The sequence below is a fragment of the Dermochelys coriacea genome, chromosome 1 (assembly GCF_009764565.3).
Source record: "Dermochelys coriacea isolate rDerCor1 chromosome 1, rDerCor1.pri.v4, whole genome shotgun sequence".
NCBI classification, from domain to species: Eukaryota; Metazoa; Chordata; order Testudines; family Dermochelyidae; genus Dermochelys; species Dermochelys coriacea.
The window spans coordinates 241,056,167-241,075,132 of NC_050068.2; the positions used below are offsets into that span (position 1 = coordinate 241,056,167).

General features: G+C 45.5%; 1 protein-coding gene across 1 annotated transcript in view; it reads right to left on the reverse strand.

Annotated features, from left to right (window-relative positions):
* LOC119848600 (cat eye syndrome critical region protein 2) overlaps positions 1-18,966 on the reverse strand; it is a 140,105-nt gene that overhangs the window by 67,709 nt on the left and 53,430 nt on the right. The window contains exon 2 of the mRNA XM_038384587.2: positions 10,625-10,719. Coding sequence (XP_038240515.2) covers positions 10,625-10,719 — 95 coding nt within the window. The remainder of the gene's footprint in view (positions 1-10,624; positions 10,720-18,966) is intronic.

Genomic DNA, 18,966 nt, shown 5'->3' on the forward strand with positions numbered 1-18,966 from the left:
GGCGGCTGCGCTCGGCGACGGCATTTCAGCAGCGTGGTGTCCTGAGGGCGCACAGAACTACCCCAGCGGGCGCCACTGCACCTGCGGGCACCATGTTGGGGACCCCTGGTGTAGGTAGTAACTGATGACATCAAGATGGCTGAGGTGCTTAACGCCTATTTTGCTTCAGTCTTCACTAAAGAGGTTAATCGTGACCAGATATTCAACACAATTAATATTAACTAGGGGGAAGAAACACAAGCCAAAATAGGGAAAGAATAGGTTAAAGACTATTTAGATAAGTTAGATGTATTCAAACTAGCAGGGCCTGGTGAAATTAATCCTAGGGTGCTGAAGAAACTAACTGAAGCAATCTTATTAGCAATTACCTTTGAGAACTCATGGTGGACTTGTGAGGTCCCAGAGGTCTGGAAAAGGGCAAACATAGTACCTATCTTTAAAAAGCAATACAAAGAATACTGAGGGAATTATAGACCAGTCAAGCTAACTTTGATACCTGGATAGTGGAATAAATTATTAAACAATCAGTTTGTAAGCACCTGGAGGATAACAGCGTGATAAGTAATAGCCAGCATGGATTTTTCAAGAACAAATCATCCCAGACCCACCTAATTTCCTTGTTTGACAGGGTTCCTGACCTAGTGGACAGAGGAAAGCAGCAGATGTGTTGTATCTTAATTTTAGTACGGTTTTTAGCAAAAGTCCCATAAGACATTCTCATAACCAAACTACGGAAATGTGGTCTAAATGAAATTACTATAAGATGGATGCACAGCTAGCTGAAAAACCATACTCAAGCAAAAAGAAAAGGAGGACTTGTGGCACCTTAGAGACTAACAAATTTATTTGCGCATATTTCAAGCAGTAATCAATGGTTCGCTATCAAACTTCAGGCACGGTGTGAGATCCCACAGAAGTTTGTCCTGGTCAGGTACTAGTCCTATTACCCATCACACCATTCTCCTTGCAGATGAGCTCTCCCTTCTCCATCATCCAAAGTTTAAGATCCACCACAATTTATCCCTTCTTTAAGTATAACCATACAAATGACTGCTGCCTTCACTACTAATATCCTCAGTCTTCATGTTCATTTGTCCATTTCTCCTACAAGGACCTCAATGCTTTTTCTCATGTCACCTCTTGTGCACAGCATAACCCATCCCCGACAAAATTGAAAAAACCACTACCTAATCGTCCTTCAAATTCACTGTACGATGATGCCTACAGAACACTGCCAGACAGTAATAGGAAAATTTATCCATGTCTTACCTAAACATTTTCTTTCTTGGAGTAATGAGGGCCATGGAACCATGACATTGGGTGCTCTACTCTATGCAGCTTTGGAGGCAGACCAGACCTGTCCATCGGAGGGAGGACTGGTGTGGCTCATGACACCTCTGAGAAACTCTCAGTTTCTACACTTCCAAACCTAGGAAAAACTAAGCACTCTGTATCAGTAAGGAAAATTAAGCACTGAGACTAAAGACAACAACTCTCCGGAATAACAAACTGGAGTGCCAATAAATAATCCGATATCATTTCCAAATTAACAGTCCATTCAAGGTTGGCTTTATCTGTTGACCTCATTACTCCAAGAAAGAAAAATTTCAGGCACGATATGGATAAATTTTCCTATTTTTATTCATACTGAGGACCACAGGTCTATGACACTGGGGTTTTCATACCACTATCCACACAATATAGTGGGGAACAATATACAGTTATGTACATATGAGAAAAGGGAGAACACTTTCTTAAGAGTTTTTGGGATACTATAGCAAGGAGCACTCATCTACCAAAGGCAGCATCAGATGATGACTGAAGTCCAGCCTGTAGAATTTTGAAGGTGGTATGAACAGTTGAGAAGATGCCTGCTTCACAGATTTTCTTGTATGACATATGTTATCTTTCTGTCCGTGAAGCTGCTACAGCTCTGACAGAGTGAGCTCTGATATTGAAAGATGGAGTTATACTTTTTGACTTGTATGCTTCTGAGATATAAAATTTCAGCTACCTGAAAATGCAGGATTTTGAAACCATCTTTCCCTTTGACACTAGATAATAAAGCACAAACAAAGCCTTTGTCCTTCTGACCTGAGCTGCGTGGTGAATACGTTCTTTGAGAGCTTAGCAGACATCTAGAATATGCCACAGTTTCTTTTTGGAGAGTGATGGAACTGGGCAAGAGAATAGCAGAACAATTTCCAGTGCTCTATGGAGTCTGGAGTTAATCTTTAGTATGAAGGCATGGTCAGATCTGAGTACCACTCTACCCTTACGGAATTTAGTGCTGAGGTTCCAGGAAAAGAGCTTCTGTCTCAGGGACACCCTGCAAACAGAAAAGATTGCTATCAAAAAGGCCACTTTAATGGTTAGAAAGTAATGAGACAGTTTCATAAGTGGTTCAAATGGAGGGTCTGTAATGACACTGAGAACCAGGTAAGAGACTTCATGCACTTCAGGAGGATGTAGAAGAGATGCTGCTCTTATAAGAAAAAGGCTCGATATCTAGGTAGGATGAAATTCACTGCTTGTTTATTGCACTAAGGATTCTTGACAAAGCAGTGACTTGACCCTCAGTGTCCACAGCTGCCAGTTCATTGTGAAGAAATCTGAGAATCTGTGGTACCAACGCAAAGGTAGGGCTGAGACCTTTGTCCTGGTACCAATGGGTAAATCTCAACCAGGCCCTGGAATATGCTGAGTTAGTTGATTTACTTCTTGAAACTAAAATTGTGGCTATTGGCTCTCTGAATAACCTCTTTGGCTTAAGAGGCTCTGTTTAAGAACCAGACACATAGGCTCAGTCTGTCTGGATTCTGATGCATGCATGGCTGGCCCTTGCAATATCAGATCTCTTCTGAATGAAAAGCAGATGGCAGGTATTTGTACCATGTCAAGCAAGTCAGAGAACCAAGGCATCCTTGGCTAGAATGGGAGTCCCAGATTTAGGAGTGCTGCTTCTCTCATCTTGTTTAGCATGCTGGTGAGGAGAGGAAAAGGGAGGGAAGGCATGTAAGAGACCCTTTTGGCCATCTTTGCAACAAGGCATCTTGTGAATCCACCAGCAAGAGAGTCTAAGAACACGGACACCTTGAATTTCAAATGGGAGGCAAACAGATCTATTGCTGGGACACCAAATTCCTTTACCAGAAGGTGGAACATCTCTGGGCTCAATTCCCATTTTAGATTATCCAACTTTTAACTGCTGAGCCTGTCAGCCATAACATTTAGTTTTCCCTTTGATGTGAAAGGAGCAAATGGACTGCAGATTCCCCTCTGTCTAAGTCATCAGGAGGTGAGCATCTCTTTGAAAGATTGTAGACCTAGTTTCCTTTGCTGATGTATGACATGGCTGAGGTGTTGTCTGTCTTGATCAGCAGCAGGGGTGTCTAGATATGGGAGCAAAGCCTTGAGATCATATAGAATTCCCCTGAGCTTTCGCCACTTTATGCTGTGCTTGCTCTCTTGTTTGGACCAGATCCCTTAGACAGCCCTTGACCTTGTGTGAACACCCATCCCTCCAGGCTTTCATCCCTGGTGATAACTGTCCTGACTGGTTCTCCTATTGGAAAACCTGATTTGAATCTGTTTGGACTTGTCCATCATCTGAATGATCCAAGAATCCTTCTGAGGTGAGATACTTTTGCTGAGAGGTTGATAAGGGATAGCTGAGGAAGGGCTAAGAGGAAGCTCCGTAGTGTCCTCATGTAAGCACAGGCATGCTAAGCCCTGGTCTACACTTCGAGTTTAGGTCGAATTTAGCAGCGTTAGATCGATTTAACCCTGTACCCAACCACACAACGAAGCCATTTTTGTCAACTTAAAGGGCTCTTAAAATTGACTTCTGTACTCTTCCCCGACGAGGGGATTAGCACTGAAATCAACATCATCGGGTCGAATTTGGGGTACGGTGGACGCAATTCGATGGTATTGGCCTCCGGGAGCTATCCTAGAGTGCTCCATTGTGACTGCTCTGGACAGCACTTTCAACTCAGATGCACTAGCCAGGTACACAGCACCCTGCTGTGCTCTTCTAATCGCCCTGGTGTCTGGCTGCATGTAATCAGCGGCCAGGCTATTTGCCTCATAAATGTCTCCCCCTTACCCTCACAGATATTGTGGAGCACACAGCAAGCAGCAATAACAATGGGAATATTGGTTTCGCTGAGGTCTAACCGAGTCAGTAAATGCACCAGCACATTTTTAAACGTCCAAATGCACATTCTACCACCATTCTGCACTTGCTCAGCCTATAGTTGAACAACTCCTTACTACTGTCCAGGGTGTCTGTGTATGGCTTCATGAGCCATGACATTAAGGGGTAGGCTATAGGCATTTCAACATCCCCAACAGCTATTTTCTGGTCTGGGAAGTAAGTCCCTTCCTGCAGCTGTTCAAACAGACCAGAGTTCCTGAAGATGCGAGCGTCATATACCTTTCCTGTCAATACCACATTGATGTCAGTAAAAGTCCATTGTGATCCACCAGTGTTTGCAGGACCATTGAAAAGTACCCCTTTTGGTTTATGTACTGGCTGCCAACGTGGTCTGGTCCCAAGATAGGGATATGCGTTCAGTCTATCGCCCCACCACAGTTAGGAAACCCCATTGCAGCAAAGCCATCCATTATGACCTGCACATTTCCCAGTGTCACTACCCTTGATAGCAGCAGCTCAGGGATTGCGCTGTCTACTTGGATCACAGCAGCCCCCACAGTAGATTTGACCACTCCAAATTGATTCCCTACTGACTGGTAGCTGTCTGGCATTGCAAGCTTCCAGAGGTCTATCGCCACTCGCTTGTGAACTGTGAGGGCTGCTCTCATCTTGGTATTCATGCGCTTCAGGGCAGGGGAAAGCAACTCACAAAGTTCCATGAAAGTGCCCTTACACATGCAAAAGTTTCGCAGCCACTGGGAATCATCCCAAACCTGCCACACTATGCGGTCTGTGCTTGTTTCCTGGGCCCAGAATTGGTGTTCCACGGTATGAGCCTGCCCCATTGCCACCAGAATGTCCAAATTGCCAGGGCCCGTGCTTTGAGAGAGGTCTGTGTCCATGTCCTCATCACTCTCACCGCCTCCTTGCCTGCTTTTGCAAGTTCTGGTTCTGCACATACTGCAGGATAATGCGGGAGATGTTTATAATGCTCATAACTGCCGCAGTGATCTGAGCATGCTCCATGCTTGCTGTGGTATGGCGTCTGCACAGAAAAAAGGCGCGAAACGATTGCCTGCCATTGCTTTCACGGAAGGAGGGGCGACTGACAACTTGTATCCAAAACCACCCGTGACAATGTTTTTGCCCCATCAGGCATTAGGAGCTTAACCCAGAATTCCAATGGGCGGTGGAGACTGTGGGAACTGTGGGATAGCTACCCACAGTGTACCGCTCCATAAGTCGATGCTAGCCATGGTAGTGAGGACGCACTCCACCGACTTAATGCGCTTAGTGTGGACATACGCAATTGACTGTATAAAATCGATTTCTAAAAATCGACTTCTATAATATCGACCTAATTTTGCAGTGTAGACATACTCTAAGAATATCCATGTGGAAAACAACCGATCCCAGCGGAGACAGAAGCATATAAACAGGTACGTCCCTTGAGACATTGACTGGTTTGATAAGATTTCTCAGCTTCTCCTGTCTTTCCTGCAGTAAGGAGCTTTGTAGAAGATGGTGATTTTTCCCACTCAGAGATTGGGAATAGGGTGAAACTGCTAACTGTCTCTTTCACAAAACCATGACTCCATAGCAACCTTATAGATGAACTCTGGATGAGGTGGTTCCCCAGAAAGAGGCAGATAAACACCCCCTCCCAGCTGAGAGTTCATATTAACACTCCCAGCACAATTCAATTAAAATTTGAAGTTGTTAAAAGTTGCTAAACCAAAGAGCAAGGACCTACACTGGTAATGTTGTTCTCCAAGAGCAAAGTTCAGGAAGTATCTGTGAGGCTGTAAACTTGGAATTTGAAGATAGTGGATTTGAAGGGTGCCTGATATCAAACAGTCCCCTTTGCGGATGGCAGATAGTGTGGATTTTACAGTCTCCATCTTGAAATTGGATTTCTTCATGGGTCTGTTGACATACCTGATGTCAAGAACTGCTCTGTAGACTTCTGAGATACAAAGGAGGGTGAGGTACTATCACCAACTTCTGTTAGTGAGAGACAAGCTTTCGAGCTGACACAGAGCTCTTCTGAAGAAGAGCTCGTATCTCTCACCAACAGAAGTTGGTCCAATAAAAGATATTACCTCACCCACTTTGTAATATCTAATATCCAGTGATGAGCTGCCAAAACTTAACAACTTGTTCCCTCCTCACCCCACGAGGGGGTCGTTGCCTACCCCCCATCCCCCGGGATTCCTGCCCCATCTAACCCCCCGCGTTCCTTGATGCCCACCCCCAGGACCCCTGCCCCATCCACCCCCCTCCCCTGTCCCGACTGCCCCCAGAATCAGGCAGGAGGGTCTCGTGAGCCACCGTAGTGGGTGCCCACCCCACCCCTAAGAGCCAGAGAGACCTGCTGGGGGGCGAGGTGGGGAGTCCCTGCTTACCTGGGGCAGCTCCCATGAAGCATCCGGCAGGCCCCTCTGGCTCCTAGGGGCAGGGGAGTGTAGCTGGGGGGGGGAGCAGGGGAAGCGGCACCCACCAGCAGCTCCCTGCCCTGCGCCCGGCCCTAGCTCCCCTCTGCCCCAAACGCACTGCCCCGCTCTGCTTCTCTGCCCCCCCTCCACTCTCCCCCGCCCTGGCTTCCCGCGAATCAGCTGTTTGCCAGGAAGCCTGGGAGGGCCGAGAAGCGGGCGGCGGCTTCACACTCAGGCCGAGGGTGGCGGAGGTGAGCTGGGGCGGGGAGCGGTTCCCGTGCGCCCCCCACCCGGGTTACCTGCTGCGGCGCGGGCGGCCCTCCTCACGCCTCCCCTGCCCCAGCTCACCTCCGCCTCCCTGGGCAGGAAGCTGGAACAGCTGATTCGCAGGAAGCCTGGGGGGGGAGGGGCGGAGGAGAGAACAGAGCAGGGCGGCGTGTTCAGGGGAGGAGGCGGAGCGGAGGTGAGCTGGGGTTGGGGGTGGGGCGGGGAGCGGCCGGAGGGTGCTCTGCACCCACCAAATTTTCCCCTTGGGTGCACCCATGCACCCTCGCGGAACAACCGGTTCTAAAAGGGCTTCTAAATTTAACAACCGGTCCTAGCGAACCAGTGGGAACCGGCTCCAGCGCACCAGTGCTAATATCTAATAAGGTCTAACTTCCTCAGACCAACATGGCTACAAGAACTCCCCAAGCTGTGCACTTTTAACTTTTCGTGGGGGGAGGGGATCCTAGGAACAGTGCAGAGCCGGGCTCTGTTTCCTCTGAAGAGGAGGGACAGGTTCTACGGCTCCCATTCGCAGGAGATCGAGGAGGGCTGTCTGCAGGCCCCACGACTTCTCTTCCTCCGTGAGAAGCCCTTAGGCCGTGTAATTTATTTATAGGTTGAGGGGGACCGTGCTTGCAGTTCTGTTCACCCATGTTAGCACTGCTGATGAAAGCATGCCGGGGCATTTAGGGTATCAGATTATGGTGCTTTTTTATTTATTTATTTACTGTTGTTGGCCTGAGGCACCTGGTAGTTTTCATGACTGAAGGAAAGGGCTGAGGTAACGCCTGCCTCCATCTGGCGGCCTGTATAGCGAGAAAGCCACTCTTACAGGTAAAAATCTCTCCCAATTAGAAATGACAAGTCCCTGACCACTAGAGAAAAAGGCACATTTACTTTTGGTAATGGCGCCAGGATATGTTTTGCCTGGTGCACACTGAGGAACCTTCTGGCCTTATAAAATGGAGACCGGAGGGAAGTGTGAGGTAGAAATAAAATGGTGGGGCCAAGAGGTCCCTTACTGCTTTGCAATTTTCCAGTCTGGGCTGCTGTCCCTCTCATCCCTCCCTAGTCATTTGCTGGGGGAAGGAGGTGGAAGCAAGGCATGGCAACCTGTAACAGAAGCTGGGAGCAATAACCAGAACCATTAGGGCCTGGTGACTCACAGAGGCAGCTGGTAATGATAGCTCAATGGTTTGGACATGGTGACCTGCAGTGGCAGCAGAGGGGGGCAGCCTGATGCTTTCCCAATCTTTAGGTGCAGCAGGAAAATCCCTGCCCCACACTCACATATTCACAGGGGGCCTGGGGAGGGATTTATAACTACAGGTCACCTGAGACATCTGCAGACCTCATAAGTGTAGTTTACAATGCTCAAAATACTCAGTACACATTTGCTCAGCGTCTGTCCTCTGGTGTGCTGTAGAACGGAGGGAGGGATTGGGCCTGAGTTCCCCTTGCCGGGCTCTCCGGGCTCTGGCTCTGGATCCTTGTCAGTAGCTCCTCGCTGTTGCAGCAGTTGCAGGGAAGTGCCAGGGAGCTGCTCTGTGGTTAACAGACATGGCTTGAGTGCAGGCTACAGTGGCTGGGCAGGAAACTTCCCCGGCCCTTTGATATTGTGCTTCAACCTACACTCCACCCACGTTTTGTGGGGGAGGAAGGAGAGCTGCCGCTTGCTGGTCCTGGCATCACTGCAAGCCTGTACCAGACCCAGGGGATTTTGCTACTGAGGTGTTGTCATTGTTTGCTGGGAGCTCTCCTGCTCGGGGAAGGAGGCTGCAAGAAACCCTGCCCCTGCTTGAGGATTTGATACGGGCCTGGGTCTCCACAGAACAGGCACAAATCTCCATGCAGGCTCTTAATCAGCAAGGGAAGTGCAGGAGTCAGAGTGTCTGCTTTCTCTCTCTTAGCCTTCTCTGCCATGCTGCACTTTGGATGGGTGAGCAGCAGCATGGAGGAAAAAGGTAATCTTCTCTGCCAATAAAGGCTGACCTGAACAACCTGGAGTTTTTAAGGCCTTTTTTTCCCACTTCTTCTTCAAGTTTGCTCTGCAGCATGGAGGAACTGGTCTGCATGCCTGCAGCTGAATAAGTAGACAAAATCTGACGCTGTATCAGAAGTGGAGCCACACCTACCCATATCTCTGATGGAGAGGTCTGGCTTGCCTCGAAGGCTGTATACAGCAGAGTACCTCATGTCATGGATCTGTGGGCCTCATTACAAGTAAGAATGGCTACAGAGGTGGCAAGCTACATCGAACAGACAGCTAGCCCCACAAAAATACACTCGTGTTACTACCCCTTCTTCCTTCTACAGTCAAGTTTGTTTCTTCCACCTGTTGCATCTTATCAGTAACCAAGGACTAATCTACACAGAGAAGTTGTATTTATTTAACTAAAATAATTTTTTAAACTGATGTAGTTAAATCGGTTGCAACTCACATATGCACACTCAAACCAATTTAAGAGTGCCTAACATGTTGACATTAAACTGAAGATTAGTCTCCTAAACGAAGTTATGGAAACTCCAATGCTTGAGACATTTACAATTAAACTGGACAAAACACCAAAAACTATACTTAGGGAATGATCCTGCATTGGCTACTGAGGATTAGATGAGATGGCCAGACTGTTCCTTTCTAATTCTATTTCTAAGTGAAGAAACAGAAATCACCTGACACCATAACTCCACAATCAGGATTACACACCTCTGTTACAGTTATTATGATAGAAGCAGTATATATGGTTTCAGCTGCTTTCTGATCAACCTACTCTCCATCTCAGATTCATTCAGGGAGGGCAAGCACCAGTTTGGCTCAGTGGGTGGGCACTACCCACCAAGTCAGCTGCTTTCAGGTTCTGCACTACATTCAGTGCCAACCCAGCAATACAGTGGAACCCACTCAATTACCTACCACCAGCAGCAAGATTTCCTCATGTCCAGAACTGTGCTCTGCTCTCTGTTCTAGTTCACAGGAATTCAGTGAAGAAAGCTGAGACTTCACTTTCACTTTTGCTTCATTATCAATGAAGCTTCGCTCTTTGGGCAGAGGGGAGCATATTGCTTTGCTGTTGGAGGGAGCTCTTCTAAAGGATAAGACTTTACAGAAGTCTTTTCTGCTCATTTTTAAGGGCTATCCAGGTGGATGTTAACAAAAAATGCCTTTGGATCTTTAAACACCAAGAAGAATACCTCAAAGTCCTGGCCAACACACCAACAACTTTTCATTCTGATGTCGCAGACCAAGTGTTAGCTATTCCTAAAAAGAGAATAATTGCTATATTTGACTCTCCACTCCTGCTATCCAACTCATTCCAAGATAAAGCTCTGTGCCATTTTTCAAATAATTTAGCATAATTGAAAAAGTTACGATTTTCCAAACACTTACTGTGACTTCTCTAAATTAATCAGGCAGAGGGCAGATTACAAAGAACACACAAATATCCTGATCACTAACAATGAAGGGAAACAATACACAGAGTACAAGACAGGTGTGTAGTCTCAAGATAAAAGATAATTAAAAAAATAAAAAAGAATTTGCTTAAGAGTGGGGGGGGATGTGAATATTAATGATGTGTGATTTAAGTAGGGGCTAGAGTAAAAGAGAAATGGGACTCCCTTGCACTTATTGAGCAATCTGGCCTGGTCATCGGTGACTGCAGATCATTTATATAGCATCCTTCAGAAGCTGTGTAACTTCCCTGTGACTATGTTCATTAGCTCCCTTGCAAAAGGGCTTAAACCATAGAGCAAGATTACTTACGTGATGTCCCTGCGCTGATAGCAACCCTGAAGGAGGCAGGCAATCAGGTCACTGATAAACTCCACATCATCCCTGTGAAGAGCAGCTTCCAATTCCTATTGAGAAGGGAAGAGAGAAACAAAGATCAAATTCTTCAAAATACTCCCTTGGCAGACCAAGAGCAGGAAGCCTCACATGGCCTAACTGATGTGTACTGTACCCGAGGGAATGCCATCCTCTGGAGCAGCCAAGCCGTTCCCCTGTAGCCACTGCTACAATCATAACTGAACTTATCTTTTTATTTTTCTGCAGAAGTGTCATTCTTCCACACCGACTTCCACTCTAATCAATCCTCATTACTTTTTCCTTACAAGGACTCACAAGTAAACCTTGAAGAGGTTTTACCACACACCTACTAGCACCAGCCCTTGCCTTCTGTCCAGAAGCAGATATGGAAGATGGGGTGTCTCTGTTCCAGTGAGGCTGAGGCACTGTAATCTAGTAAGTAGCACAAAGCCTCTTCCATCCGAGGATGATGGGAGGCAAGAACGCAGAAATTGAACAATTTAATTCTGTTGCCTGCATTTCTTCCTTAACCAGGTGAAGTTTTCCTTACTTATCAGTGGTGAGCTCTTTTAAAACACTTGTTCAGGAACACGGCCTGAAAATCCCACTCACCCCAGATGAGCAGTGATTTCAGATAGGTAAGCAGAGAAAGGAGAAAACATGGGGGGAGGGACAGAGGCCACAAATGGAGTTGCTGCTCCTTTCCCTGAAGGGAATCAGGGATTTTGCTCTCAGAAAACATTTTTTAAAAGAGAAAAGGTGCTGTCACATCACATGATCTGTCCCCAAACTCCCTTTCCTTGAAAGAACAGCAGGAAATAGCATGGCTTATTTCAGTACAAAGGAGTTCGCTTAGAATGTGTAATACAGGAAGTGACCTATGAAAAGGATAAACTTCTTAAACAGTGATTAATACAAATCTTGTACGCACTGAGATAATGTATTGGTAATTTTCTTTCTGTTGGTAATTCACAGATTCATATTTACTCAACATGGTTAAAATTTTATGCAATATGAAAAATACCTAATTTTAGTTCAAAAAACTTCACAACAAGATGACACAAAGCAATCTACTTTCCATTAATAACTACTGATAGTGCACAGCAAGAATTAATTACATAAAATGTTGTATGGATAGATAGCCTAGTCATAAGACTATTCTTTATGGTTTTAGTGTATACAATAGACTGAATACAGATTCATGGCTGGATGTTGCCCAACACACTATTAAATAAATGGCTATATTAATGGCTAGATAATAAAGAATAATCAATAATGAGAAAAACATTTTAAGTGCTGAGAACTCTTTGATTAGACTCCTGCTATTACAACAATAAAATTATTGATAACAGATTAAAATGATTAAATGCTGTTTGTATTATTTTATTGGGAATGTATGATGAAATCTTTCCATTAACACCACTTTTGATTTACACATTAGACTTTTACAAGGTGTTTTGTAAACAGAGCTCACCATATCCCTTGTGGGGGAGATAAACACATTTTACAAATAGGGAAACTGAGGCACAGAGCAGGTAAGTGACTTGCCTATGGCCACACTGCACATTAGTGGCAGAGAGGCATAGAGTCCTAGAAGTTGCTTGTTTCCTACTCTAGCCATGAGACAATACTGATGATGATTAAAAGATTTTGTGGCCCTGGTTAGGCCTGCCATCACCTGCATGAGGTAATGTTATTTCTATATTAATAGCAACCGTAAGATACATAAAAATGTGTTTGGAAAATGCTCAACATTCTGGCGTTATCTACCTTCTGCAGGGCTTAAAAGGGTTACATCTTCCAATAAAATGTGCTTGGAAAAAAAAGGTAAGCAGTGTGACAAGACATCTGCCCGTTCAGATAACTTAACATGGACAAAGTCCAGCTCATGGAGAATGCAGTGTTAGGACACAGAAAGAAAGGAGATCCATGAGATTACTCCATTTAGGGCATACACCCCCCAAAACACCCTTGTCCGCAGAGCACTTACTTTTGTGCATTAAAGCAGTCACTCAGCGTTCTGTCTTTGCCAGGATGTGGGAGCCTTTTGTAACAAGGTATATACAAATTGTTTCCCCTGAACCTTTTCGATATGCTGTTTGACTAACACTCATCAAACAGTTGACACAATCCACTAAGATAGCCTAGTATCTACTGTGATTGTTTTCAAAGTACAGGGGGTGGAGGTAGAAAACTTCTGACCTTTACACAGTCAGAGTTCACCAGTCACTAGTGAAGATGCAATGTGCATTCTATAAGGCGCTGGCAAAGTGCTGTTGAAGGAGGATGACATACATGTGAGGAATCAGACCAAACAGGACTGCAGTGGTATAAACCTATTTACCAAAATACAAAGCTAGGGCACACTCCTAACATTACCTTTTCAGACATGTCCCCATCACTTTGCAACCAGTGGAGGAAAAAAGGACAACTGGGCTTTAAAGCAGTTCTAAAGCTGCAACACAAACACTTCAACAGAGCTAAAACGGGAGTGGGATTAGGGAAGGTGGAAACTCGGCTGAGTTCTCATCTTCCAGAAGTTCAGCATCTCCGACTCTTGAGATCACTCCCCTCCACCCACACCAAATTTCAGGAAAGAGCAAGAAGAGGGGTTAGTCACAGTCTCAGTGTCAGCCCAATGTTTGACAGACCCAAACAGCTCTTGTGATCTTTTTGGTATCTGTTTAAAAAAGATAATGACTTGTAATCTTTCCCAGAGGAATCTTTTTTTCTACTGCTGCGTGGGTGATGCAATGTGAACAGTCAGGCATGAACAGGGTTTTTAGTTTAATTCCTGCCGAGTGGTCAACTGACTGGTCTGTTTAATTTAATGTCATTTTTTCTCCAGCCAGGCAAGATTTTAACCTAAAAGGTTAATCCTGCAGTTCTTCCACGTGCATAACTGTCACTGAAGTCAAGAGGAGTTGTGGGGATGGACACATGGCAGGATCACCACGCCCTGAAAGGGACTAAGCAGAGCGCAGTTCTAATGTTTCAGCTTGAGAACAAAGAATTAGCATGATACTCTTAATATGTTTTCATCTATTCAATTAACCCAGATTTTGTATGAAAAGAGAAAGAACATTTTTAAACTTCAGTCCGAACAAGGGGAAATACAGCCAGGATGATCGCTAGTGCCCTGTTTAAGCAGGAGATGATAAAACGATAACAGCCGGGAATTACAGCACTTCGAGAAGAAACTCTCACTGGAAAGACAAGGTTCTCACTCACTTTACCCCTCAGAGCTTTGGCCCAGAGCTCAGTCCTGGGATAGGGCAATAAGTGACTCTCCCTCCTCACCACCCTCCCTCAACCCTTTGTTTTTCCCTTTTCTCTTTGAGCACTGAGCTGTGAGCACAGAAATCTGAACCTTGCCAAAATGCTTTGGGGACAGAACAGAAAGGAAACAGAAGAGGCAGCAAATCAGCAGAGGGGGGACCCAGTTCCTCCTCCTCCTCCTCTGTAGCTTCAGAGAGCAAAGGACAGGAGAAAAGCAGGATTCTCCCCCTCTCCAGCTGGCGTCACAGCTCATTAGGGAAAAGCCTGTTTAACGTCTTTCCCTCCCCCCAGCCCCATGACTAAATCCCTCTGTGTCATGCAATGGCTGTTGGGAAAAAGCACATTGCACAGAGCAAGGGTAACCACCTCACCAAGGAGAAGCACTGGCCTGAAGCAGGGTTATCCGGGGGAGGCGAGAGGGCAGAAATAGATCCCTCAGCACTAGCTGGGAAATAGCTTGCAGTTCTGCTTTGAGAGATGTTGGTTGTCTGGCAGGCTAATACTCTGCCCTGCTTAGGAGTCACATTACTCCCCACTTTTCCCCTTACTGACAACCCCGGGCAGATATAATTAACCTTTTCAATGCTCTATTGGAAGCCCTGAAAGTCTGTGTGTGAAGTGAGTACTGTTAAGGAACTTTTATAAACACATTCTGCCCTTGCTGTTGTGTCTTGTTCTCAGTTTCTACCTCACTCCTTCCTTGAAGGGTCTGTACGATACACATAGGTGCAGGGGCCTTTCCAGTAATTGGAGTGTTACAAGTACAGCTCAAAGGCAACTGTGTCTGCAGAATCCAAAAAAAGCAGCTTTCAGAGTCCAGGTGAGGATAAAGCTGATCAACACGTGCAGGTTACTGCTGGCGAACTCAAGGAACAAAATAATGAATATTAGTGTGTTGGTAACCCAGCAATGAATATCCTAAAAACTGTTATAAACATCAACTCAGAGACGATATAGAAACCAGCAAAAATGCTTGTGTCCATTTATTTCTGATGAAAGGTCAATTCAAGTTAACGGTGACACTCCAGCTCTCTGGCAAGCTGCCACTATGGACCACGGAACACAACATTTGGGTGCTTTTGCTTCAGAAGCAAGGTCCAAAACCAGCAGGCGCTAAACGTTTAAGGACACGGAGAGCAGGTGCGCTGAAAGGCAAGCAGCCTGGTCTGATGAGGTAATGGGACAGAATTCTAATGCTATGTCCATGCTAGAGAACTGACCTGCCTGTAATTGAACTGGTTGGACTGAATCAGTTTAGCACACCAGATTAGATATGTCCATGCTCTCCACTGCAAATCAGTTTAATAACCCCATGATCTTTTGTCCTGTGTCACCACTCTTGCCATACTAAACTTTCAATGACAATGCCTTCTGGGTATTAATCCCACAGTTCCGCACTTTCATCTACTCTGCATCTAAAGTGTAGCTAAAATAGTGTAGTCTGAAACAGTTTCGCCTGAGCCAGTTCTTGGACCCGCTGAAAAGCAGCATCTACTCCAAACAGTCCTTGGAACACATAAAAACCCAATGAAACACTTTGCATGTGTGGACATCAGGGTTTTAAAAAGCATTCCTGAGGATTAGTCAAGTTCTTCACAGAGTACATTTCCCATCTGAGACATAGCTTTAGTGCCTCTGAAAAAGACTGCAAGCTTTTCTCTGAAAAAAATTAATTGGTCAGAAGATAAAGGGCATGCCACGTGGAGGGGTAAAGAAAGGAATATAGTTGTCCAGATTAGGCACAAAGATGGGGAAATCTGGAATTGGTTTTTTATCACACTTCCAATCCACACTATTTATCCAAGGGTTCCCCAAGGCTGACACATCTGCTTTACATCTCGGCCTGACCATTCCCACTCCCCCCTCCCATTATTTAATCAGCTGTTCTCATAGCTGGGGAAAGAAGTAACCACCCTCATCTGGACACTGGGCTTCTGGAAGCAGACAGTACTAGCCTGCAATACGTACCAGATATTAGAGTGTGACACCTCCTCCCAGTTTAACTGCCCTGGACCCCTGAAGTTGTATTTACTCCTTACCCTCAAATATCACCAGGAAAATCCCAGAGAACACTCATTCAATCCCTTTTGGTAATGGGAGGAATCAACACAGGGAAAATGATCACAGACTACAACAGATTCTGCCACTAACCTGCTCAGGATAGCTTGAGCCACAGGTGAACAGTAACATGCTACTCATATTAGGGGGAGGAATGACACCCACAAAGACCCACTTCCACACTACAGTCAGAAGTAAACTAAGAAGAGACCATTCAAATTATTCAAACATCCCAGTTAAAGATTGTTGATTGGAAAACATCCAGCTATATCTGGATGAGCCCAAAGTGGCTGCCTGATCTGGTAATCCCAGCATGATGCTGCCCCGCAGGGGAGGGGAATCCTGAGGGGGAGGTTTTGAGCTTGTTGCACAGGCAGCATACTTGGCCCTAAAGAGTGTTTTATGTTGCTGTCAAGTTATACCATCCACCCAGCACCTAGGAGAGCTAATGGGCTCCAAAACAACAGAGGCCCTCTTTGGCTGTGAAATTGCAGCGAATGGAAGAGAGAGGAGAAAAAATGGGATCCCTAAGGTTACCCCACTCCAGGAACCCAGATGGCAGCACACTGGATGTTTTGGTAAAGGGTAGAAGTCATGGAAAGAAATCTGGAAGGTTCCAGATCCTGACGGAGTCTCCAGATCAGATTATTTTACATGTCATGGACAATAGATGTCCGTTTCCCAAATATTTGCCAGGAGATTCCACTCCCACTGCCTCAGTCACACAAACGTTACTCTCTGGCTCCTGTGCCTTCATTTCACTGATTGGCGGCTTGGCAACAACATTCAGATTTGTATTTGTGCAGCACTCCTCCTGCCTGCCACAGCTGCGGCTAAGCACCCCTTCCCAAACTGCCCAGTGCCCTTGCTTCCCTGCAGTCCTGTAGGCAATTGCACCACAAGAGCCCGTCTATTACCCATTTTCAATAAGATGCTCAAGTGTTTTATGGCTTCCTGAGCTAAAAGCCCCCCCACCCCCACCCCACCCCGCCATTCTGTATTTGAACTGCCTCCACAGCAAAGACAAAAGACAATGCCAGAGTTAAGTGTCAAACACCCCCCCCCTTCGCTGCCCTGACTCCTGGCAACAGGAACCTAATCGACAGCTCTCCTCAAGGAAACAGCTTCTTGGCACCTCATCCACTGGGGACTATTAACTCTGAAGGAGCCAGCATTCTCCAGCCTACTCACAGGGAAAGAGGAAGAGGCTTAACAACAGGCAACAGTTCAGTGGCCCCAGTAGATAATATTTTGGGCTTACTGGCTCTTGTATGCAGAGATGAGGGGTATAGGAAGGGTGGGAGCAAATTCTGCATGGGGAATAGCAATTCCTGATGCAAAGGGAAGGTGGCAGGAGGACAAAAACCTTCCTCCCTCTTTTTTGCTCTTCAAATCTGTTTCTAATGCTAGTGTGTTTTGAGACTTCTGAGTTTCTGCCCCTTCCACTTTTTATAAATACACTTTGGAGTCTATGTGGAGTGCATTATAACAGGGGGCATAATGTTACAATAGGGCTGAGCAGAGGTGTGAGATGACAGCTTAATACAAAAGAGATGGTTATAAACAAAAAAACAGAGAGAGATTGTGGCATGACCTCCACAATGGCCAGAAAAACCTGACAGCCACTTCAACTGCCAATGGCAAAAACAAATCTCACCCGCTGCCCATGAATCAGAGGCCTGATGGGAAAACCTTCGTCTTCCTCTTCCCCACCAGCCCCGCTCCTGCCTCTAAAACAGATTCCGTGAACTGATTTTGAATACGGTTAAGTTAAACTTAACTAGATTTGAAAACACTGAACACAACTTCTGCTGTCCAGTGTTGATGGACTCGAAGCATGTTTTGATTTAGGGGAGAATATTTTTATGCAGGCTGGAATATTTAAACATGATTTGGCATGGTATCTCCTAAAACTCTCCTTTGCTGTGATCCCTAAAAAAACCTCACCATGGCGAGGATGCTGGTGTGTTGAGAGCGCTGCCTATCATGCTAGCCAATAGTGTCTCATTGTTTCCTTGTACTTCCTGTCTGCCTGCACTGTTGTCTCTTGTCTTCCATTGTAAGTTCTTTGGGGCTTTTGTTCTGTTTGTACAGCACCTAGCACAATGACATCCTGATCCTTGGCTTCAGCTCCTAGGTACTACAGTAATACAAATAACAGCAGCCCCCAATGTCTATCTTAACAGTGCTTAAAATGTTCAATGTACGTGCCCACAATGCCCCAAAGCTGCGTGACAATAATGACAATAATGTACTCCTTCCTCTGGGCTTCCATTGTGTCTTGTCTGCTCTGTAAGCCATTTGGGGCAAGGTCTAGCTGTGTTTTGTATTTTATGCTTTGCACTGTGCAGTCTCAATCCTTAAAATAATAGGCTTAAAATTGGTGTTGATAACAGTTTCTTACCAGGGCTGCAGAACATTTGGAGCAGTGAAGTAACAAGCTAGTGATTCCTATTCAGTAATCAAATATTAGCACGATGCACTCCGATAGCATCTTTCTCCAAAATTCTTAAAGCTTTAACAAACATTTAATGAAGCTTCACAACACCTTTGCGAGGGAAGGCGGTAATATCCCCCATTTTACAGGTGGGGAAACTGCCACAGAACAACTGACTTTAGCAAGGGCACACTTTATTCAGTGACATGGCTGATAAGTTTCAGAGTAGCAGCCATGTTAGTCTGTATTCGCAAAAAGAAAAGGAGTACTTGTGGCACCTCAGAGACTAACAAATTTATTAAATTTGTTAGTCTCTAAGGTGCCACAAGTACTCCTTTTCTTATGGCTGATAAGATAACTCAGGAGTCTAGACTCCAGGTTCCTGTTCTAGCCAATGCATCACCTCTGTTTTTCAGCAATGTTATTAGCAGACAAAGCACCTGGAGATCATGCTGTTTTCTTTCCCTAACAGATAGCTCCTCCCTTTCAAAATCCCCTCTCCTCTAGAGCAGATCATCTACCC